Source organism: Grammomys surdaster, unplaced genomic scaffold (genome assembly GCF_004785775.1).
Source record: "Grammomys surdaster isolate TR1022 unplaced genomic scaffold, NIH_TR_1.0 126906, whole genome shotgun sequence".
NCBI lineage: Eukaryota > Metazoa > Chordata > Mammalia > Rodentia > Muridae > Grammomys > Grammomys surdaster.
This window is the reverse complement of record NW_021621692.1, coordinates 1,819,324-1,843,275: the sequence shown is the minus strand read 5'-3', so window position 1 is coordinate 1,843,275 and position 23,952 is coordinate 1,819,324. Positions and strand designations below refer to the sequence as shown.

Here is a 23,952-nt window from a genome sequence, read left to right as displayed (position 1 = left end):
TTTTTTTTTTTTTGGTGAGTGTGTTTGCATGTGTGTATGAGTGAGTCATGCATGTGGGTACATGTGTTCATGTGTATGGAGGCCTCCAGCTGATATCAGGTATCTTCCTTCCTCCATCTACACTTTATTTTTTGAGTCATGGGCTCTCACTGAACCCATAGCTCTCCAGTTGGGTTTATCTAGCTAGCTAGCTTTAATCCCTGAGGGAGGAGATTACAGGTGGCTACTACACTTGCTAGGTTTTTACATGGGTTCTGGAGACCCAAAGTGGTCTTCACACTTACATGGCAAACACTTTATCCACGGGGTCATCTCCCCAGCCCCAAATGTGCTTTATTTTAGGGTGGTCTATGGTTCAGTTGGTAGAGTGCCTAGATTTGTGAAGCCCCAGATTTGACCCCCAAGACAATATAATGGTGCACACCTGTAACCCCAGCACCTGTGAGGCAAGAGGATCAGACATTCAAGGTTCCCGAGCTACATAGCAGGTTCAAAGCCAGCCTGGTATACATGAGACCCTATCTCAAGTTTGAGGGTTTTTTCCCTTGAGTTGTAATTCATATGTCATACAACTTACCCATTTAAAGTGTACAATTAAATATTTGTTATATTGATGGAGGAATGTAATCTCTACCACAATGTTTTAAAAATAAATCTGCACTTTTAGCTATTGGTGCCCCCAAATCTCCATTCCCTAAGCTCCCCCTAGATGATCACTAGTCAGTTTATTTTCTGATTATCCATATTCTCCTATTCTAGAAGTTTCCTGTAGATGACATCATAGGATGTGTGGTATAGGATTGGGCATCCTTCACTTCCTGCTAAACTTTCAGAGTTTATCCACCTTGTAGCAGGCGTTTGCATTTTGTCTCAGTTATGTATAAACCAAGCTCCCCATGTGAATATGCTTCACACACACTCGTCTGTCTGCGGAAGGACCTTTGGGCTTCCCCAAGTGGTAACTATCATGACCAATACTGTCACAAACATCCATGTACGTTCAGGGTGAAGGGGAAGTCTTGGTGAGTGACAGGTAGCTGTGATCATAGCATCCAGGGACCAATATGTCACTGGAATTCTAACCTGGCTTGAAGGTGGCAGCCTGGCCCTTCACAGATTGTTTTAGGACTGAGATCTTTTCCCCTGAAAGTTTTTGTGACAGGGATCCACAGCGTTGCGACTCTCCCTCAGCCACATCTCTGGTGTGAACCCCAGGGGACTTGGAGGCTGTGTCTTCCTAGTAAGTGATAACTTAGATTGTATGTCTATGCAGAGGATAGGTGGCAAAGCTAGGTGGAGACATTGGCCAAGGACCTCATGAAGGTTGGTAGAGGCTTGTGCCTATCATGAAGGTTGGTAGACTTATCACTCCCACCTAGGCCAGTGCCGAGTACAGCCCCTCTCCCAAGGAGTGCTGCATTTACCAGTCATCATTCTTGCAGGGTGGAGATCCCAACCAAGATGCGAGTGGAGCGATGGGCCTTCAACTTCAGCGAACTGATTCGAGACCCCAAAGGTCGGCAGAGCTTCCAGTACTTTCTCAAGAAGGAATTCAGTGGTGAGTTCTCTTTTCCTCCCTCCCTCTCCCTCCCTCCCTCCTTTCCTCCCCTCATCTTCTTCTCTCTTTCCCCTTCCCTCCTTACTGAGACAGGATTACATGTAGCCCAGGCCAACTCTGAACTCTCTGTGTAGCTGAAGATGATCTTTAACTCTTGATTCTTTTGACTTTACATCCCAAGTGCTCGGACTACAGGCATGAGACACTCCACTTGGTGTTATGGGATTCTGAGGATCGAACTCATGGCTTGGTGGGTGCTTGCCAAACACTCTAGGGACTAAGCAGCCTCTCCAGCATGAGTCTTTTTCTTTTTTTAAGCTACACTCCCTTTAATAGCTAGCCTAGGCTGTTAGGAGTTTTGCAGTGGGTGCTTCCATACCTTGTTAAGGCTTTTAAACAGGGTCTCTTGCTTTTCCAGGAGTAAGAGTCCAACCTGGGTCCAGGACCTTCCTTTTCCATAGGCTCAGAAAGTCACTGCATTCCGGGGTGGGGGTGGGGCACAGAGGAACATTACATCTCTATAACCTCCTTCGCCTCACTCACAGTTCCCAGGGCTCCATCCTTTCTTGGTTCTCCTCCTTTCACTGCCCAGCGTTCTTCTAATCCACTTCCCTGACCTCTGACCTTCTACCTTCACCTAAGTACAGCGTCAGAGATCAGGAAGCTGAACAAGATAGCCTCCCTGCTTCTTTGGAAGCCCTGTTGCCTTTAGCTTAGGAGTTCTGCAGTTTCAACCCAACCATACATATCTTCTAGATTTATTTTAACTTCACACACACACACACACACACGTTTTGCCAACATGTATGTATGTCTGTATACCATATGCATGCAGTGCCCATCGAGGCCAGAAGGGGCATCATATTCCCCAGAACTGGAGTTACAAAGGATTGTGAGCAGCCATATGGGTGCTGGGAATTGAACCCAGGGCCTCTGGCAGAGGAGTCAGTGCTCTTAACCACTGAACCATCTCCCAGCCCTGAAGATATGTTTAAACTCATGTTCACCTGAACCCAGACCAGGGATGCCTTTTTAATTGGGTTGAGTTGCAATTGCTGTGATCTTGAAAGGTCCCCAGGTGACTGACGTGTAACCTCTTGTCCCGATTTCTTTTGAGCCTTCAGAGGATGTGGACTTTAGCGGCGGTCTGTCTCTGAGTGTCTCATCCACTGAGAAATATCTGGGAACACAATAAGGCCAGATTAGAACCAATTACACGTTCAATTTCTTCACCACTTTTGCCGACAAATTGGCTTTTATGTGATTTATTTATTTGTTTGTCCAGTCCCATCACCGGGGAGCTTCATGATTGGGTTTGAGACTCCAAGGCTTATTACCCTAAAGCAGTTAGTCTGGGGACCTGCTCCTGAAGCAAATCATGCTGGATGTGCTTTAGTCTGGATGGCAGCCCGAGACAGAGCATTGCATTAGAACGTGGCTTGCTGTAAATCATTCTCTCTAAACAAGCCTAATTGCATAGATGTAATAACCCTCAGAAAAACAAGCTAAGCTCCCAGTGACTAAGTAGAAATGGTGCCATCTAGTGGACAGTAAGTAAAGTAGCATGCTGAGCTTCATTATCCATTCCTTGATAACAGAAAGCATCCAGAAAAATTTCCTGACATCTCTGAAACCATATTATAGTCAGTCTCCTGAGGAGATTCAGACGGATTCATGTATGAATAGGGAATATAAACCATCGGTTTTCTTATTTAATTAAAAACTTTAAAATTTAGGTATGACCCATATGAGATACACACACACACACACACACACACACACACACACCTTTAAATTTTAGTTTCTCATAACCCAGGCTGACTTCAAAGTCACTGTGTTGTGAGGATGAACCTGATGTCCAAATCCTCCTGCCTCTGTCTTCCAAGTGATCTTTTGTTGTTGTTGTTTGGTTTTTAGACAGCAGCTCTCTGGGTAGCCCAGGCTGGCCTCAAACATGTGCTCCTCTTGCCTTAGTCCCTGAAGTGCTGGAATTGTGTTGCCTACCACCCTGGGCTCAGTTCACTGGCTTTGCTGCCTTGCTTTGTTTTATATGTTCACTGAGCCGTACAACTGCCAACACTAGCTAATTCTGTGACAGCTCAGGGAGAAATGCCTTAGCCACTGTAAGTCATTTCCAATTCTTCCCTCACTCCCGAATGCTGCCCACTCCCCTCCCTCAGTCCCTGTGGATTTGGGTATTCTGCATGCTTCTTGTGATGGGGACCTGTAGTGGGCTATATTTAAATCTCCAACCCAAATAAGACCGGTCAATGAAAACACAACTCAGTAATTATTAATATATTCTGTAAGCCTAGATTGGGCAGACACCCCTACACTACTCTGATCTCCAGCTATGAGACCCTTATAACTTGAGGATTTCCCAGACCCTGCATCTGTCCTTCTACCTCCTGCTTCCCAGTTGTCCTCTCCTTCATCGTCTTCATCCTCCATTGTCTTGCTCCAGTCCTCCCCTCTGCTCTCTTCCACCAACCTTTATTTCTCCACCTCCCCTTCTTCTGCCCAATCACTGACTCCAGCCTTTATTTTACAAATTAAGATGGGCAGAAGGTTCACTAGAATTCACCTGTGTAATGACTCACTCCTCCTCTGCAGCCCTTCACAGGAAACGGGAATTAGTATCAAAATACAAGGCCGGGGCTATCCACAACAGGGACCGTACAGTGTGAGAACTTTCCTTAGTCTTCTGTACTCTCCTTTATGCCTGCATCAGGTTCCATTGTATGAGCACACCACCTGTATTCATCCCACCCTTTAGTTCATGGGGTTTTGAGGTGTTTTTTTTTAAACTTATGTACATGGGCATTTTGCCTGCAGGCATGTATGTAACTCCGTGTACGTGCCTGGTACTCACAGAGGCCAGAAGAGGTGATCAGGTCCTCTAGAACTAAAATTATAGATGGTTGTGAGCCGCCACGTGGGTGTCGGGACTTGAACCTGAGTCCTCTGAAAGAGCAACAAATGCTCTTACCCATGGAATTGTCTCTCCGACTCTTGAATTTGGGTTGTTTGGGCTTTGGGTTTTATGAATATAGCAATGAACATTCTTATGCGTGTTTTAAGGTGTTTAATGTTTTAAAATGCATGTGTATAAATACTCTTGTGTGTGCATACATGTATACGTGGGTGCTTGAACACATGTCTGCCATTGAGTGTGGAAGCCTGAGAGATTGACCCCAGGAGACTTCTTTGGCCTCTCTCTGTCTTAATCATCAAGTCAGGGGCTCTCAGTTGAACCCAGGTTGCACTGATCTGGCTAATCTAGCTATCCAGCTATCTAACTCCCAAAGGGTAGGATTACAGGCAGGCTCCCATGGTCACCTTAATTTTTTTTTACTTAGTAAAAAATATGTAACACAAAAATTAGTCATTTTAACCATTTGAGTGCACTTTTAGCGAGCTATGAGTGTATCCACATCTCCAGAATGTTTCATCATCCCAAGTTGAAACTTAACTACTAACCTCCCATCCTCCCTCCTACCCCGAGTGATTGCCATGTCACCACATGACTTTCTGAGTTTGATGGCTCTAGGTTCCTCATGCAAGTGTAATCATAGGATTAGTCCCTTTGTGTCTGGCCTGCTTCACTTAATATAACCTCTGTCCTACTCAGCATGCTATTGCTGTGAAGAGAAACCATACCACAACACCTCAAGAAAGAAAGCATTTGATTGGCACTGGCATACAGAGGTGTAGTCCATTACCATCGTGGTGGGGAGCATGGTGGCATGCAGCCAGACATGGCACTAGAGAAGTGGCTGAGAGTTCTCCCAGATAAGAGCTTAGTCAGCCACTGGATTTGCAGTCAGCAGGAAGAGCGCGGCTCTGGGTGTGGAATGGACTTTTTGAAATCTCAGAGCCTACCCCCACAGACACACTTCCTCCAATAAGGCCACACTTCCTAATCTTTTCAAATAGTAACACATCCTGATGACCAAGTATTCAAATCTATGATCCTATGGGGAGGGGGACATTCTCATTTAAACCATCACAATGTCTGCAAGGTTCATTCATGTAACACCACGTTCTAGCTTGCTTTCTGTTGCTGTGATAAAAGCAACCATCATCAAAAACAACCTGGGAAGGAAAGGGTTAATTTGATTCCTATTTCCAGATCACAGTCCATCCCTGAGGGAAGTATAGGCAAGACCTCAAGCTGGAGCTGAAGCAGAAACCACGGAAGGGTACTGCTGGTTGGCTTGCTTCCAGGCTAATGTTAGTTACATTCCTAGTACAGTCCAGACCCACCAGAGTGGACTGAGCCCTTTTCTATCAATAATCAATCAAGAAAATGGCCCATAGATATAGCATGAGCCAATCTGATTGAGGCAAGCCTCCCACCCCCAATTGAGATTCCCTCAGGTAACTCTGGGCTGTTTCCAGTTGGTAGCTGAAGCTAAGAGATTCTTTCATGGCAGATGTGTCTGTATACCACGAGGATTCCTCCTCTGTGCCATTTTGAGTTGTTTTTACCTTTTGGCTTTTATGAATAGTTGCTCATTTAATTTAGTTATAAGTGATTAACTTTCTATAAGCAAGGGGTATGGACCTCAGATCAATAGATTACTAAAGAAAATCATTGGCCTGTGATTTTTGTACAAAGAATATCTGCCTTAGTAATTATGGGACAAATTCTTGCTATTGTAGAGTTGTGCAGCCTCTACCAGGCTGACATAACTGGGGGCTTCCAGGAAGTACTGTGGAAGCAGAGGAGAAGGTCTTCTTGTCTAGGCACTACAGCACTTCAGAATGTGTGTATGACAAGCAAACACACACACACAGATACACACACAGATACACACACACAGATACACACACACAGATACACACACACAGATACACACACACATACACACACATACACACACACAGATACACACACACAGATACACACACACAGATACACACACACAGATACACACGCACACCATTACTTGCTTACTGATGACACCATCTTTATTTTATCAGGTAAAATTGATACATGGAATTATTAGAACACTTGTACCAGCACATCCTGAGGCTTTTTGGGTTCAGCCAATCACTGGGGAGTGAATGTGAAATTGGAAAGAGATTAAGGATTTTGGGGGGTCTGTTTTTTTTCTGCCCTCTCAGTCTAGAGGAGCAAAATCCCTCTGGTTCTCATGACACCAAGTAGCCAGATATCTTCTAAGCATCTGCTGCCAACTTTCAAACATTCTAAGGACTTTTGGGCTGGACGATGCCAGTGGTGATGTACAGGAGGTGGGGGTCCCCATGCATAGTCAACTAAAGCAGCCAGAAGTCACATGGGCACAAGACACAGCAGAGCGTAGGAGGCGGTATCGTGGAGTCGTACACGATCATGAGCCTGTGTGAATTGTTCAGGAAGTGTTTGCTATAGATAAGTTCTCGAACAGAAAGCATATGGGAGCTGGTAGGATGACTCAGCGGGTAAAGGCGCTTGCAGCTCAGCCTGATGACTTCAGTTCAATCCCTGGCACCCACATGATGGAGATGACCAGATCCATGATTTGACCTTTAACCTCCACACCCGTGGCCACCAATAAACAAACAAATACCGATTTAGAAAAAAGAACACGGTAGCTCTCAGGAATGGGTTATGAGGAGCTGTGCCCTGTGTATCAGTGGGGGGCAGAGTAGGATATCATCCACATAATGAGTGGGTAATCACTCTGAGCATGGGGGCAGCCAATCCAGTTTACGGCAGAGGAGACTCATGAGCTACACCATTGCTGGGACCCAACAACTCCCACATCCCAGAAGTGAGACACGGCCTCTTCTCTCAATCAACATGTAGTGGTTTGATGTCCCGGTGCTCAGTGAGAGCAGGAAGATGCTCAACAAGTGAGTGGAGCCCACCCGGCCGTTATCTCTTCTCCACTCATTTCCTGACCGGCTTTCATCTTCCTGGGCTGTCTTCCTCATGCAGGGGAGAACCTAGGATTCTGGGAAGCCTGTGAGGATCTGAAGTATGGCGATCAGTCCAAGGTCAAGGAGAAAGCAGAGGAGATCTACAAGTAAGACCCGTCTGAGTCCAGGTGGAATAAGGGTTTGGGGAGGAAAGTCTCCCTCGAGGGTGTGGGGTGGAATCAGGGTTGGGGGAGGTCCCACACCCTGGTGGCTGGCTGGGCTCTGGCCAGCAGCAGCCACTGGACCTGACCTGCCATAAATGCCTCTTTGATGTTTGGGAGGTTTGAGGGTTTCTTTGAAGGTAGCCAACTGAGGTCGATGGCGGAATTTTTCCTATTCCCATTGGTTTGTGTCCAGGGATTATGAGAGCAAGCCACCCTGGACCATAGTGCAATTTGTGTGTGTGTGTATGTGTGTGTGTGTGTATGTGTGTGTGTGTGTATGTGTGTGTGTGAGAGAGAGAGGGTGGGGGGAGGGAATGTAGGAATATTGCACAGACCATCTTAGACACGAGACAGTGAAGGGAAGAGACATCTCCATGTGTGTGAGATAGCGATCCCAGTTTGGGATGCAAGTGTGAACAGGTCTCTGATTCTCCATTCTCAGTCTAGCCTCCACCTACTTGCTCTAGTAACAGTGTGAGTCTTTCTGACCTAGAGCCTGGGAGATGCCCCTGTGCCAAACCCTTCACAGAGCTACAGGACTTAGAAACTCAGCCAGTCTTGGAGTTGCTGGCCTGGTTCCTAAGATGGTCACACTATGGGAGCTGGGGGTCATGGCTGCCCACCCTCTCTAATTAGCATTAAAGAGTCATCATCATACTTGTCTAGCCTGGGCCATGAGAGAGCAGAGGTTCCAGAATGCCATTTTAGAGGTGTCTGTACCTGGCTTCAGGTTGGCTCAAGGATGGAGGTAAGGCGGAAGGTTAATCTGGAGCTGGATTTTTAAAAATATTTTATTTGTATTTGTATGTGTGTGTATGAGTGTGTGTATGAGAGTGTGTGTGTGTGTGTGTTCATGCTCAGTGTCTTCAAGATACAGAAGGGGGTTCTGGATTACCCTGGAGCTGGAGTTACAGGCAGTTGTGAGCCACCCAATTTGGATTCTGGATATTGAGCTCTTGGTCTTTTGCAAGAACAGTAAGTGCTTTGTTGAGCTATTTCTCCAGTCTCCCTAGAAGCCAATTCTGTCTTAGATTGCAAAGGTCTCACCCACCTCAGTCCACCCCACCAGCTTCTGACTTGCTCTCCTAGAAAAATGAAGGTTAAAGATTACATTCTCAAATCTGCCATGGCCTTATTCTGGTGTCTGGGAAAAGTCGGTTGACAATCTCTCCAAAGTTTAAACTCTTCAGCGTCTTCTAACCAGCCTGGGCCCATCTGGGGCCTCTTTATCCTTTGTACCTGTGCACCTCAGTCATCTCCTTTGATGGACGTTTCCCTTCCTCTGCAGGCTGTTTCTGGCCCCGGGTGCGAGGCGGTGGATCAACATAGACGGCAAAACCATGGACATCACTGTGAAGGGGCTGAGACACCCCCACCGCTACGTGCTGGATGCGGCGCAGACCCATATTTACATGCTCATGAAGAAGGTAAGCAGGCCTGCGCTGAGGAAGCCCAGTGGTCAGGGAGCCCCCTTCACAGTTACCTGAAAAGCTCCTTAGATGTGGGAAAGGGTAGGTGGCGTGGATACATGTGGATACTCTGTTGCTGGTAGTAAGAGACAGGATTGCCTGCTGTTTCTTCCTCTTACCCACCAGCCTAGACCTCCTTGAGCCCCACCCCCACCCCGCCCCCAGCCCCTCTGGCCTTAGAAATCCCAATAGAAACTGTATCTATGGGCTCCTTGTGCTGTAGGCATGTTGCAGGTAATATCAGTGACAGTAAGACAGATTAAGCTCATTGCTGAGAGAGCTGTTGAAAACTTATGGGGCAGAGGCTCTGCCTAAGGCAAGACATTTGTCCTCAAAAAGATCCTGAGGGAGGCTCCTCCAGAGCTGGGGCTTGCCTGAGGTCTCAGCACAGAGATAGGATGCCAGCTCCTGCTCTGACAGATCCAGACGCCTGGCTCTTGGTCTTTAGTATGGATGTGCATCCTCCTGCTACGCGTGTGGACTAGTCTGGATGAGGCCGAGGCACCACATGAAAAGAATGTTCTATGTCTGCAGTGGACTCTACAGCTCTAGAGCCATGTGGTGACAAGCCACAGGACTCAACGGCTTCTTCCTCCCTAGGCCCAGAGTCCATTTTACTTCTCTTAATTGTCATTACCACCGACCAGTCTCTAGGATTTAATAAATCCTTGGGACTCTTCTCAGTTGCTGGGTTGCTGTGGTGGGCATTTCCCATGTTAATTGTGAGCGAAGTTTCCATCTGCCTTGGAGGTTCCAGACAACTGGGGAGCAACCTCCTTACCCTGCTCAGATCTTAGGAAGCACCGCCCCCACCCCCATAAGAACAGCCTAAACCCTGATCCTTTTAGTATTTTGCACGGTATTATCTTCCTTTTTTACCCCAAACATCAGGCAGAGATGGGTGTGAATGGGTTTAGAAGTGGGCTTCGTCTCCATGGCAATTAAAGGTGGGAGGTTGATGTCTTCTTATCTCTTGTTAGCCTCAACACAGGCTTACAACTCTGAGGAGGATTTTAGTGTTGGGGAATGGATATGAATTGTGGTCCTAAAGACTCAGGTGGTTGTCCCATCCTTCGGGTTCATGATTGGATAGGACCAGGGTGGTCCCGAGAATGTGCATTGGAGTTCTTTGGGATAATTTGACATTGTCTGGTCTTGGGTACCATACCTAAGAACCACTGCTCTCAACACCTCCCTGAACACCCGGCATTCAAGGAAACAGATGCCCTTAACTAGGCTGTCCTACCACAGGAAGAGCTCAGAAACGGCAGCACATTGTACTCTGCCTAACACATCCCTGCTCCTGGCTCATTGTCTCTGCTCTCCTCTTGTTCCCACCAGGATTCTTACGCACGCTATTTGAAATCTCCGATCTATAAAGAAATGCTGGCCAAAGCTATCGAGCCCCAGGAAACCACCAAGAGAAGGCAAGTGGAACGTCTTTAATCGCTGGCTGCCTGCTGTTTGCTTGAGAGATGTGAGGCTCTCTTTCCACAAAATGGCTAGAGTGGAACGATTTGCTTGATGACAATGTTGGGGGCTGGAAAGGCTTGTGCAGTGAATGAGTGCCTCATTTGCTTAGAAATGCCCGCCAGGAAGATTCCCCCAGTAATTGCCTCCGGCAAGTTAAGTTTTTTGTGTCCTAGGGCCCTGGTTATCAGACCGATAATTATGAGTATCACAAATGGAACATCTGATTCTTTTGTGTTGTTGTTTTGTGTCATTACCCCACCTCTCAACCACCAAACCGATGAATAAGAATTAATTAAGGCACGCCCTTGTATCTCTATTGTTTCCAGATCAGAGAGGGAGGGGGGATTGCACACTGAGAGAAAATGCTAGGCAGGAGAAGCAAACGGTAATACTCCGAGTGTTGGTACCTCTGGGGACTACTTCTTAGAAGTCCCTTAACTAGTTGGAAATTTCTATCATCTCATTTTGAGACACAGGGACAATGGATGATGCCATATTCTGAGGAGCAAATTGAACTCTTTTTGGGGGACATAAGGATTATTTAAAGATTTAAAGAGTAAGGAATAACAGCTTGAACAAAGCTGTGGAACTCCGCCATAGGGTTTTTTTTTTTTTCTCCCAAAACAATCATTTGCAGGCTGTGTGTTACCGCCCCCTCCCTGTCCCCCACTCCCCGTGGTTAATTAATATTCCTGCTTGTTCAACCGATGCTGGGGCCAGTCAACTCAGATGCAGAGCATGGGTGAGGTGGGGTGGGGTGGGAGTAAGCCAGACTATCAAAGGAGCTTATGAGAGAATACGCCACCCTGTCCTTGAGGGTGACAGTCCATTGAGAGGAAGACGACCTTGAGGCACTGTTCTAGGGTTACAGAGTAAGGAAGGAAGTCTAGTGGCACTCTGAACTCCAATAAAGAGTCACAATAACCCAGAAATCCTGACAGAAATGAGCTGGAGACAGGGTAGGGGTTTGGTTGTCTCACACTTCTGTCCTAATGGTTTATAAGTTGGGGTAGGCATGGGAATTCAAAGAGGGTCATTCTTGGGTACAACTGGGCCCTTGAGTGCCTGGGATGTCAGGGACCCCTGCTGGAGCATTTGACTTTGGGCATCACAGTCCGAGATTGATATCCCTGTTGTGAGTGGGAACAGTGTGAACATTCATACAGTGTGACCCTCGACTTGTGTCCAGGTGGGGATGCAGGGGTGGGAATCCATTTCATGGCTCACGAGTATAAGGAAATCTATTAGAAGTTAAGGCACAGACCTTTGGCAGAGTTGACAGGGTAGCTGGTGCCCAGGTCTTCTTAGGATGAACATCCTACCTTCGTGGTGTAGAGACAAGAGGTCTGGGGGCTCAAGTAGTCTAGAAATTGGGGGTAGGTCCTGGGTCTTTAGTCTGTTGTTGCTGCAGAAATGCCAGCTCCCCAAACCTATGTAGGCCCCTGAGGCTGCTTGTCTCAGCAACATGCCTTACGCCCTTAAAGACGCCTTACACTGGTTCCTAGGATGTGGCAGGCAGTTTGATCACAGGGATCCATGTTGGCTTTGGAATACGTTTCTAATTCATCCCAAGATATGACAAATGGGAAGGGTGGTTGCAGCCTATTACCTACTTACCCTCTAAAGACACTTCCACCAGCCAGCCCTGTGGGACAGCCAGCCCTGTGGGACAGCCAGCCCTGTGGGACAGCCAGCCCTGTGGGACAGCCAGCCCTGTGGGACAGCCAGCCCTGTGGGACAGCTCAGCTTTCTTTACTTCTCTAAACTCCACCCCACAGTTACCTGGCAACAGCCAGATGTGTCTGACTCACTACAAAAGGGGCTGCTTGCCCCTCCCCTCTTGCCCTCTTCTCTTGTTCTTGCTCCCTTATTCTCTTCCCCCTCTCTCCACTTGCTCAAGGACAGTCTCAGTCTCTCTCTCTCTCTCTCTCTCTCTCTCTCTCTCTCTCTCTCTCTCTCCTCCTTTCCCTCTCCCTCTCCCTTTATCTCAACTCCCCTCCCCACACCCTGAACACACTCTATTCTATACAGTACCATCATGTGACTGGTCCCTCAGGGGGAAGGGATGTCTCAGCATGGGCCCCCAGAGGCACCCCCTCCCCCACACTATACCATACCTCACCAAACACATCCCTGGCTTCTTATCTTTTTTTTTTTTTTTAATAAAACACAACAATAACGATCACACTGGGTTTGTTTGTTTGTTTGTTTGTTTGTTTGTTTTCATATGGGGACCAAGCTCTGATCCTTATGCTGTCAAGGTTGCTATCTCTACACCCTTGGAGCTTGGCTTTTTAAACAAGTGCTCTGAACCCTTCTTTGTCCTCAAGATGCAAGCTCTCAGGCACCTATCGCCCAACCCCACCACACCCTCTTCTTTGGGGATCTTTCAGAGATCACATTGAGATCTTAAAGATTTTGCAATGATGTAACAAATTGATCACTTATCACGGTAGAAGGTGTGTCTGTAAACATTATCACCATCCAAAGAGTCTTCCTCGTGCCTCACCTGAAGTCTGGTGGTGTTTGTATTTACTCTGGTCCCACCCTCTGGCCATGTTTCTGAAGATCTTGGACAGTCACTGGGAAAATGAAGGGACATTTTCTAGCCCAGCCTCCCGTAGGCATGTCGGTGTCACTGGGCAAGCGAAATGGTTTTCTACCAACCACTCGCCTATCTCTCTTTGTAGCTCCACCCTCCCGTTTATGAGGCGTCACCTACGCTCCAGCCCGAGCCCTGTCATTCTGCGGCAGCTGGAAGAAGAAGAGAAAGCTCGAGAAGCAGCCAACACCGTGGACATCACCCAGGTCATGAGCAAGCTGGACCGCAGAAGCCTACTCAAAAAGGAGCTGCCTCCTAAATGAATGTCTGATTCCTGGGGTCAGGGGGTGGGAGTTGTGCACTCAGGAGACGCACTTACACCTCCCCCCAAAAAGGATTAGCGTTTAGAAGGTTCATTCTTTGTCAGCAAAGTGTAGGGTTCAGAGGGGGCTTCCCAGATCAAGAGCTCCCTGGCTTTATTTTCCTACTCCAGGTCACCAAGTTAGTGGCAGTGCCCACCCACATTGCTTTAGGGAGTGCCTGTGAGAAGCATAGAAAAAAAGACATTGTGTGCTACCTTATAGAGAGGCTGACCCTGCCCCCTCTGAGGCTACTTTTCCAGGAGTGGTGTATTTAGGGTAGCTGTGTGAAACTTCTCACCCCATCCATCTCTCTAATTTAGATGTCACATCTGAAGCAACTTGCGGATCTCTCCACATGCCTCTTATAAGGCCCTTCCCTGATCTCCCATGCTACATCTGCCTAGGGAGAGAATCCTTACCTAGTGAGCTCATTCTTAGCCATGGTTACTTCTTTTCTTTCTATTTTTCCATTCCCTTGGGCATAATGTATGGATAAATAGCTTATAGGAATGAAAGACTCAGGCTATAGGAGACAAGGAAAAATGTCCTGTGTAGGGTATCTCTTTGGTCAAAGAAGAAAGAAAGGCACTGATGGTTACAACCAGGGGGAAGGATGTTGGATATCAGATATACTTCTGGCAATATTTTCTAGATGTTGGAACTACCTTTCTCTATAGCTATAGACTATGCTATCTTGGCACTCAGGGGAGAGGACAGCTCAATCCTGACTTTGAGTCCTACAAGGTTATTTTTGAAGATAAATACTCCCTAATTATGCAAAGGAAAATGAGACCAGTATAAGAGGTCAGTCTTCTAAAGTAGGAACGTTCACACATCCCACACATGTATTAAGTACCTACTATGTGTGGGGCTCGGATGAACAAAAGCAACACTGTTCTGCTCTTACAGAGCTTGTGGTCCAGGTCTGACAAAAGAAGTTAAGCTATCAGGTAGCCTTGGCACAGCGATAGGCCACAAACTTGAGCAGCATACCGTAGTGAACATTTATTACTCATACGGATGGGGTCATCTCTGTGGCCCTGTTGTTCTTGGCTTGGTTTTCCCCTATGTCTGGAGGTTGGCTTACAGAAGCTGAAGCTGACAGGAACAGGACATATCTGTTCTGCTTCATGTGCCTCATCCTCCAACAGCCCTGCCTCGCCTTAGAGTGGTCTTAGTGTGGTGGCAGAATTGTAAGGGACAAAATAGAGATGCATGCCTATGGCTTCCCATGGTCTCATCCATCTTTTCTTGGTCAGAGAAAGTTGCAAAGGCCTCCTAGGTTAAAAGAGTGAGGAATCAGAGCTGGGGATGTAGGTGGCTGGGCAGAGTGCTTGCCTTGCACACATAAAGTCGTGGGTTCAATCCCTGGCACCACATAAAACCAAACATGGCAGTGCACACCTGTAATCCCAGACATTGGGAGGTGAAGACAGCACTATTATGAGTTCAAGGTCAACCTTACATGCATAATAAGTTTGAGGCCAGCCTGGGCTATAAGAGACCCTGTATCTAAGTGGGGAAAAGAAGTAGAGAAATAGGCTCTATTTTTTTTTTTTAGAAAAAATATGTCAGAGTTTCATTGAATACTACATGGATACAGGAAATGTATCCATGGGTTCACTGTAGTAAGTGTTAACTGAAAACAGGATAAAACCTGTTGAATAGGTTACAAAGGGAATGGGTATGATACCATGATAAGGAAGTTGTGTTCCAAGTAGACTTATGCCTTTTTGAAACAGTGACAGAGGAGCAGAGGATGAGAAAGAATTGTCACAGGATGTGGATCAAGCAAGGAGAACATTCCACACACAGAGGGACTGTAAGGCCAAAGCCCAGGTGTGGGAAACGATTCAGTGTGAACTGAAAGGCCAATGGATGGAGTCTGGTGAAGGAGGAAGAAATGGTACAAGGAGAGGTGGGCGGGGCTGGGAGAGATGGGAGGGGCCAGCCACGAGGTGTGGGTGGGGCCAGGTCACTCAAGACTGTCTTAGCCAATACAAGTAGTTTTTGGTCATTGGTTCCATGCTAGCAAGATAATCCCAGCCCCAAAGAGGAGAACAAACATTTCCAAAGTTCACAAGTTACTCTGAGATGGCACCCAGAGACGTGTTTTTAAAATATCCTTTTGGATATTTATAATGAAGTTCCCCAGCAGAAGCTTCATGTTATAAACTGAGTGGTATGAGGAGAAGGACAAAAACCTAGCTTCCTTCTTGGAGTCTAATGCCCAAGACCTAACAATGACCTAACAATGTCACATGGCTGGCTGGCTGGCTGGATGGATGGATGGCTGGATGGATGGATAGATGGATGGATGGATGGATGGAAAGAACTCTGGATTCTGAGGAAGCCCCTTGGGCCCTGGCCCCAGTTCTAACACAAACCATTGTAGCCCTGAGCAACTCACAGGGCCTCTCTGCTTCCTACTCATTTGTGGAAAGAGAGACTGTCTCAGGATCACTTCCAAAACTGGGATACCAATTTTACTTGAATATTTAAAATAGTAGGAGGAAATTTAGGTAATTTTTAAAAATTTACATGAAAACAACCATAAATATATTATGAAATAGAATGCAAGATGCACATGAATTTTTAAGGCTAACGTTGGAGACATCAAAGTCATTTCATGCTTGGTTGGGTATGCAGGTTCAGGCGCTGCCCCCCTAAGACTCCTGGGGGATGCTTGTTTACCCAGCTCTCCTGCTGTTTGGCCTACTTAAGTGGGAAAGTTGGAGAAGCATGAAGCCAGAGAATGTTTGCTGTCCCTTCTAATCAGTCCACATGAGCTGAGATGGCGCCAGTAGCATGGTGGAACCAATGAGTTTGTCATGAACTCCTCGGGGCACCACTGCCCAGATCCTGCTCATCTTTGGTCTCTCCATCTGCCACCCCACTCTCCATGCTTGTGTTTCTCTGATCTGTCTTTCTCTGAAAGACAGCAGTGTGCTGTTTCAGATTCTTTCCCACATATATGGGAATCTACTCAGCACTGGAGGTCCTAGGATCAGTGAGAGTCATGGGCGGTGGAGTAGGTGAGCATCCTCTAGTCAGTGAAGGAAGATAGAGAGAACATCATCCAAAGGGTAGGTACCAAGGACAGCAATTAACAATCCACAATAAGAGAAGGAGGAGGAGAAGGAGGAGGAGGAAGAAGAGGAGGAGGAGGAGGAGGAGGAGGAGGAGGAGGAAGAGGAAGAGGAGGAGGAGGAAGAGGGGGAGAATGTATGCAAGTAGAGGCTAGAATATATACATATACATACACATATACATATAATTTAGTTTTGAGACAAGGTCTTAATATATAGCTCTGGCTGGACTGGAACAGCCTTGAACTCACAGAGTGCTGCCTGCTTCTGTCTCCAAAGTGTAGGACTAAGGGTATGTACCACCGCAAGTAGCTCTCAAAGAGCAGTTTTGCATTTTTTTTTAAAAAAATAAAGATCAGTAGAAGATTATGGAGGATAAAAAATATGCAAAGTGGTCTTTATCCTCAGGGGGTTGATGAAGACATGTGGGTGCAAATGGCTGTACCATGAGCCAGAGTGTGATTAAGGATTTGACTGTGTTTGAAACTTACGCCAGAGTAGGGAGAGAATTGTTTGGCTTGAGAGTAGCTTTCAGAAGATGTGTGATCAGGCTTAGGTCAGGCACGGTAGTACACACCTTTAAATCTGGCACTCGAGAGGCAGAGGCATGCAGGTTTCTATGAGTCAGAGGCAAGCTTTCTCGACGTATGACTTCCAGGACAGCCAGAGATGCATAGTGAGACGCTTTCTCAACAAACACAAAGTACAAACAAGTAAGAAGAGGGTCGGACTCCAGCACCAGTCTTCTTCTGTGTCACAATCACTCAGCCTTCCACAGCACTCTTCAGTCTCCATTACATGCCAAGCATTGTACAAGTGCTGCAGTCAAGGCCTGGGGTGAGTGGAACAGGAGTGAGGAGAAGAGAGGAGAGAGGCCCCTATTTCCTACTTATAGTTAACAGGAAAGACAAGAGCACGGGCAGTTGAATTACAGGGAAGCCCCAAGATGCTTTGGGAGCACATAGTAGGATCTAGTAGCCTGTGGAAGAGTAAAGACTTTAAGGTGACTAGAGGGCTCCTAGGGTAGGTGGTGTGTGTGATTAGGACCAGCGGGTAACCTGGACTACCCCTCCTGGAAGGCTCTATTGATCACCCAGCTCCCAGGACTTCAAATGTCTGTGTGGCCTCAGTGTACCTCAGCTCCAAGCTTCGGCTCTTCCCCTCTCTCACTCCTGCCTCACCCCAGTGCCAGAGTCTGAGTCTGATAGAATTGTCTCAAGATCTATAAGAAGATTCACAGGCTCGGCAGCAAAGGGGCTGGATATTCCTTTCTAGTTCTTAGGTGTTGAAAGAGCATCTGTGGCTACTGCCACAGCTCCAAAGGGAGCGATGGCTCCTGCTAAGTTGTTACTGTGAGCAAAGCTAACAGCAGTCCATTTGAATCTCACATAGCACATACTTAGATTATGTTATTACTGTATTTAAATCACTACAATGGCATTTATTGTGTCATGTTCTCAGACACCCTCTCAGTTTCTTAATGGCAAAATTTAACCACATCACAAGCTTCTCTGCCCATGGGGGCTAACTACGCTAGATTATATTCTTTTCTAAGGTTCTAGCATTTCCTTTGTAGAGTTCTATTTTCCTGTTTGACTTTTATAGAAAGCATTGCTTTCGTTATGGGTATTAAGTAAAAGACGCAAGGGCCAGGGACAGGAAAATAAGGGTAAAGTACCTAGAATCATGGCTAGCACATCAGAAATGCTCAACAAATGCTATGTTGTCACCATCAAAATTATCACCCTTACCATCACTAATGTCAACATCATTACCACAACTACTACCACCATCACCGTCTTGTTATTATCACCACCACCATCATCATTGCCACCCCTCTCACCATTGCTACCCCAGTCACTGTCACCATCCCAGTCACCATCCCCAGTACCACTCCCATCGTCATCACTATCACACCATCATGGTCATCATCATCACCATCACCCTGTCACTACCACCATAACAATCCCCATTACCATCACTCTCCACCACCGTTCCCACCATCCTCACCATCAGAATCAATATTACCATTACCCCCACCACCGCCACCACCACTGTAACAGAAACAGCACCGCCACCACCGTCATCACCATGATCACCAGCCACTACTCTTACCACCATTATCAATCATTACACTCCCTGTATGCTTCACGGCCTTGAGGTGAGCCGCTGCTCTCTTCTGTCAGTGATCCGCTATTCTTTCTGGTTTACATATAAACAGAGACATCCGTAAGTCATTGTCGTTCCAAACTGTCAGCTCTCTGCTGCCTCAGTGTCCTCTGCGCTCTATAGACAGCATTAGGTTATGTTTGAGGTATTACATCCTCTAATTACAGCTTCTAAGAGAGGACTCATTAGTAACAATGTGGGGACCAGCAGACCTGCGTCTCCAAGTTCTGTGGCTGAAGCAAGGGTGGGTCCCAGCTAGGATGGTCTGGAGCTAGACTGTGTTCAGTGGAATGACTAGCCAAAGAAGTGACGTGGTCACCTAAGTTGTCTTTTATGGGACCAGCTTTGCTTGCTCTTGGAGAAGAGGGGAAGGGGACGACAGGAAGAGGCTAAAGGGGGGCTGGGTCCTTGCATGCTGAACACTGCCACCGGTCTTTGACTTCTCAGCTAGATTCTGACAGAACAAGAACGGGTAGAGACGCTGAACCATCTGCTCTGTCTTCCATTAAAAACCCTGTGGTTGTCTCTTCCCGTTAATGTGCCGCCTCATTTCATGCTCCTGCCACCCATCTCTCTGTCCCCATGCACAACAATAAAAAGAAAAGCTGCTCGCACCAGTTCTAAACCAGGTTTGACTTTGTGTCCTGTCGCGTTTCTGCGTTCTGCACCTGTCTTGCACGCCCACCACTGCTTTGCTGCTCATATCATCCGTACAAGGCGCATGAACTGGAAGGCTGGGTTACAGAGCGCAAGCTCAGGCCTCCATGGGAAGGAACAGAGTGGGAACTCATGGTTTCCTGTGGGAAAGAGCTAGGGGAGAAAAAAATATCTGTCCTGCACCAACCAGGAAAGTGGCCATTTGCCCAGAAGAGACCATCTCAGGTCAGGTAAGTGACGAAGGGAAGACAGTGGCCGACTTCCTTAACCTGTCTTGTCGTTCATCCTGAAAAGGAGAAGGTTCTAGGGAAGAGGGGAGATGGGGGAGGGAGAGAGAGGGAAGAGGAGGAGAAAGGAATAGTCAAGCCACACAATCCCGGTTAAGTCCCTTTGCTTCCAGGAGCCCGTCTTCTTATCTGTGAGGTGGGATGATCTCAGGAATTTGTGGCACCTTCCAAGGCAGAGAGGTTCAAGTGCACTTAGTAGGTACCTTACTCCCCCCTCTTTCCTCTCTCCTCTCTCTCTTAGTTCACTTTCCAGGACATAGAAACCACACAGACAAGAGGATGGCAACATGTAGGGACATCAGGGGCTTTTGGGTCACACACCTAGGCTCTGAAGCACGTTTTGCCATTGTCTTAATTTTCTATTGTGGTGTAACAGATGAACTCCTTCTGCTCAGCTGTCTAGGTGAGCTTTACGCTGGGGCTGGATTGTGTGAATGACCGTGAGACCAGGCCTTACTCTGAAGCCAGCAGCCTCCTGCCCAGGGCTCAGGCAGCCTCCTTCAGTCTTAGGATCTGAGGGATGAGTGGATCCCTCTGAGCAAGCCGTCTGTGGTTGTTGCAGAGAAGGTCTGTTACTTTGTAGTCATTTATAGGCCTCTCTTGGATGCAGTAGTGGTTCAGCTGTCCCTAAGACACCACCCACCTCTCCTCAGAACTTCTGTCCATGCCTAGCTTTCATGTGGTAAATGACTTTAGAAGGGTCCCAGCAGCCCACACCAACTGACCTTTGTGGCCTACAAAGAAAGAGGCGACAGTGAAGGACTAAGCAAAATCTGAGCTTTATTTTCCTTGCTCAACTTGGAAAAAGCTCCTTCAGGTTCCCTGAGCTGAGGAAACGTCACCCCCTCCCCTTTTGCCCCAACACTCTGGACTTTGGCCATGATGGCTGGGACAGTGAGATCCTTCCCTTTTCTCTGCTGAGTCACAGAATCAACTCCATCTGTAGAATTGCTTCCTTCCTGTGGGCTACTCAGGTTCTACACACAGCCTTCCCCCCTCAGTTTCCCCTGCCCGGTCTGAGGGGGTACCTGGGCAAGCGCTAGGATTGGAGCCCCTAAAACTTTGCCAGGGTGAACACAGGTAGGTGTGGTTTCAGGCAGGGAGGCTCAGCAGGGCACCAGTTGCAGGTCTCCCCGTTTGCACTGACCAGTTAAAGTTCAACTGTTGAAGTTAAATATCTTTGGGTGGGGATGGCTCCCTGGGAAAGCACTTGCCTAGCATGGGCAAAGTCATGAGTTCAATTCCCAGAAAGCTCCCCACCCCCTACACACATACACACCAAACAACAACAAAATAGTGTCAAATGCTCCAGATCTAAAGCTATGGTCAAAAGTGAAGAGGTGACCTGGGGTAGGAAGGACAAAGGGCATCTAGAAATTTGATTTGAAGGATAATTGAGTTTAGCATAATTACACTCCCACATCCCAGGACTGGAAGAAGGTCAGTTTGTGGCAGATGGATCCTGGCAAGAGGTCTTTGACTGGCTGGCTGGGCCACTCTCACAGGTACCTCAGGGTAACCTTTTCAATCAATCCCTCCAGGGAGCGTCCAGAATAGACTGGCATCATTGGAAGGAGATTGAGTTAGATGAGGATAGCCCATCAGCCCCAGTGGCTGAAAGGAGATGGAGTTAGTTGAGATTAGCTTGTAAGGAGCTCGAGTTAGATGAGGTTAGCCCATCACCCTTGGTGCCTGGGAGATCGAGTTGGTTGAGATTGTTAGCCCTGGTGGCTAGAGCCGTGACTCCTGACTGAACTTCCTTTTTTCCTTCCCCGCAGCCAGGTCAGCACTTGGCTCCCAGCCCTCACCTGGCCGTGTATACAGGGACCTGCGTGCCTCCCTCTCCCTCCACCCCCTTCTCACCATCCTGCCGCTCCCCCAGGAAGCCCTTCGCGTCCCCGAGTCGCTTCATCCGGCGGCCCAGCATCGCCGTCTGCCCCTCGCCCATCCGAGTGGCCTTGGAGGGTTCTTCAGGGCTGGAGCCCAAGGGGGAAGCCAGCTGGTCTGGTGCCAACTCTGGGCTCCCAGTCACCGAGAGCAGTGAGACCTCTGTAGACCACTCGAGACCACACGGCCAGCCCAGGGCCCCTCCCAAGGCCCGTGCAGCTCTGTCCTTTGGCAGGTTTCTGAGACGGGGCTGTTTGGCATCACCAGTTTTTGCCAGGCTCTCACCCAAGTGCCCCTCTGTGTCACACGGGAAGGTGCAGCCTCTGGGGGACATGAGCCAACAGCTGCCCAGGCTGAAACCCAAGAAAGTAGCCAAGTAAGATGCTGGAGGGGCTGGTGCTGTGTGCATGTGGACAGTGGATGTGGGTGTGTGGGTGTGGCTTCATGGTGATGACGGAGACATGGGGCTGAAATGAGGATTGTGGGGACCAGTCACAAGCAGCCTAATCATATCCCTAAGTGACCGAATGTTCCCCAAAACCCAGTCCCATCATCTCTCCCTCTTCCAGAGATGGGAAAGGGAAGGAGTCTTTTTTCTTTATCTATCCATTCTCCTTGACACAGCGGCCCCATCCCAAGACTGCTAGTCAAGTCAATCCACTGCATTTAACAAGGACTTCACCACTAACCACAGGCTATTGTGTCCCCAAGACATGATTCCCCAGGGACTCCACCCCTTTCCCATACCTTAGAGGTCATGACCTCCTTGGTCCTCACTGACACGTGCCTGCCCTCCTAAAGAGCCTCCTTAAAGGGTTTAAGATCACTTCCAAGTCTGAAATCTGAGAACCCCGAATGCCCTGAGGCAGCCACTGTGTGCACAGCAGAAGCCTAGAGGAGTGTTTGGGAGTGCCTGGATCCATAGCTGAGAGGCGGAACAGTCAGAGGCACCCCCAAATCAGAAGACACAATCCTACATTGGACCCTGCCTGGGCCCAGAGACAGAAATGTTATGCAGGAGCCTTAGGTTGCTATGGAGACCCAGAGCGTGATCTCTTCAGAGCAGTGAGTGTGGGGACAGCAAGGAACACGGGCTATTGCCCACTTCTTGCCTGTGGCTTGGAGAAGGAGGAAGGAAGTTTGGCTCTGTGGCTTTAGGAAAGGATCAGGATGAGTTTGTTGATTCTCCTCAGCCGGCCCTGCTGGGAGAATGTTCTAGCTCCACAGCTACTTCATATGTGGACATGGGGCCTTGAAAAGGCTTCCTTTCCAATTTCCCCAAGGGACGGTTTAAAGGGATTGAAGATTACAGGCTGGTATGTCAACACAACAGCGGCAGGCTGAATTAATCAAAATCATAAAGACTGAAAAAACAAAATAAGGCATATTTGGGATTGTCTTTGATTCAACAGAAAAATATAAATCCCAGTCAAAGAAGTCCCCAGAACCCATGGCTGCACATGCCACTCTGGGTCAGTGTCTGTGGCATGCTCGTCCTTGGGACTGTTGGGATCAGGTCCCTTGATCTCCTGGAGATCACCTCCCATCCCGCGATCACGTGGGAGTCCCGCGGTCACGTGGGTGATTCCCTGCCCTTCCGCTTCTTTACTGTTTCCCTTTTGTGTCTGAAGCTTTTTCCAGATCAAAATGGAAATGCCTACGGACAGTGGTCCCTGCCTGATGGACGCAGATGACCCCGGAGCAGGGGAGTCTGGTGACCAGACCACAGAAAAGGAAGTCATCTGCCCCTGGGAGAGCCTGGCAGAAGGGAAGGCGGGTTGAGCAGGGCCTTGCGCCGGGAAGATGGTCCTGGCAGACACCATCAGACCTGGGGCATACTCAAACCCAAGTGCATTAGGATGATATTGGAGGACTGGAAAACGCGAATCGGGTGGAGTGCAGGGACGTGTGCTCTGGCTGACTCCCAACGGCCAAAAAATCCTTTTCCCTTTCCTTGCCTTTCCCTTGCTTGGCCAGACAGGCATGTGGGCCAGAAGACATCCCTTGCTGCCTTAAAACCAATAAAAGGGTCATCTGGAGGATTTTCTTGGACTGGGCTCACTGGCGTATCCCTGGGTTTTTTAGTGTTCATAACCTGTTACTTGTGAGTTAAACGCATGTCTTCAGTTTTATGGGCAAGGGGCACAGAGTCACTTCAAAGAGTTTTCTCCCTGTCTGAACTGGTTTGGACAGGATGATTTCATTAACTGAGTTCCACGGTGGCAGTCCCTCAGGGTGGCATTGCCCAGAAAGGGCAATAGCTAGGCCAAGGGTCACTTGGAACACTGCATTCTCCAAGATGTTCACAAGACAGGGTTCCTTCCTTCCTTCCTTCCTTCCTTCCTTCCTTCCTTCCCTTCCCTTCCC

General features: G+C 47.9%; 1 protein-coding gene across 1 annotated transcript in view; it reads left to right on the top strand.

The window, feature by feature from the left end:
- The window catches only part of Rgs9 (regulator of G protein signaling 9), a 66,572-nt gene extending 42,948 nt beyond the window's left edge, over nucleotides 1-23,624 (top strand). The window contains exons 12-18 of the mRNA XM_028761289.1: nucleotides 1,380-1,558; nucleotides 7,506-7,593; nucleotides 8,939-9,077; nucleotides 10,461-10,546; nucleotides 13,283-13,400; nucleotides 21,477-21,961; nucleotides 23,217-23,624. Of these exons, the coding sequence (XP_028617122.1) occupies nucleotides 1,380-1,558; nucleotides 7,506-7,593; nucleotides 8,939-9,077; nucleotides 10,461-10,546; nucleotides 13,283-13,400; nucleotides 21,477-21,961; nucleotides 23,217-23,367 (1,246 nt within the window). The 3' untranslated portion in view covers nucleotides 23,368-23,624. The remainder of the gene's footprint in view (nucleotides 1-1,379; nucleotides 1,559-7,505; nucleotides 7,594-8,938; nucleotides 9,078-10,460; nucleotides 10,547-13,282; nucleotides 13,401-21,476; nucleotides 21,962-23,216) is intronic.
- The last annotated feature ends 328 nt before the right edge of the window (nucleotides 23,625-23,952 follow it).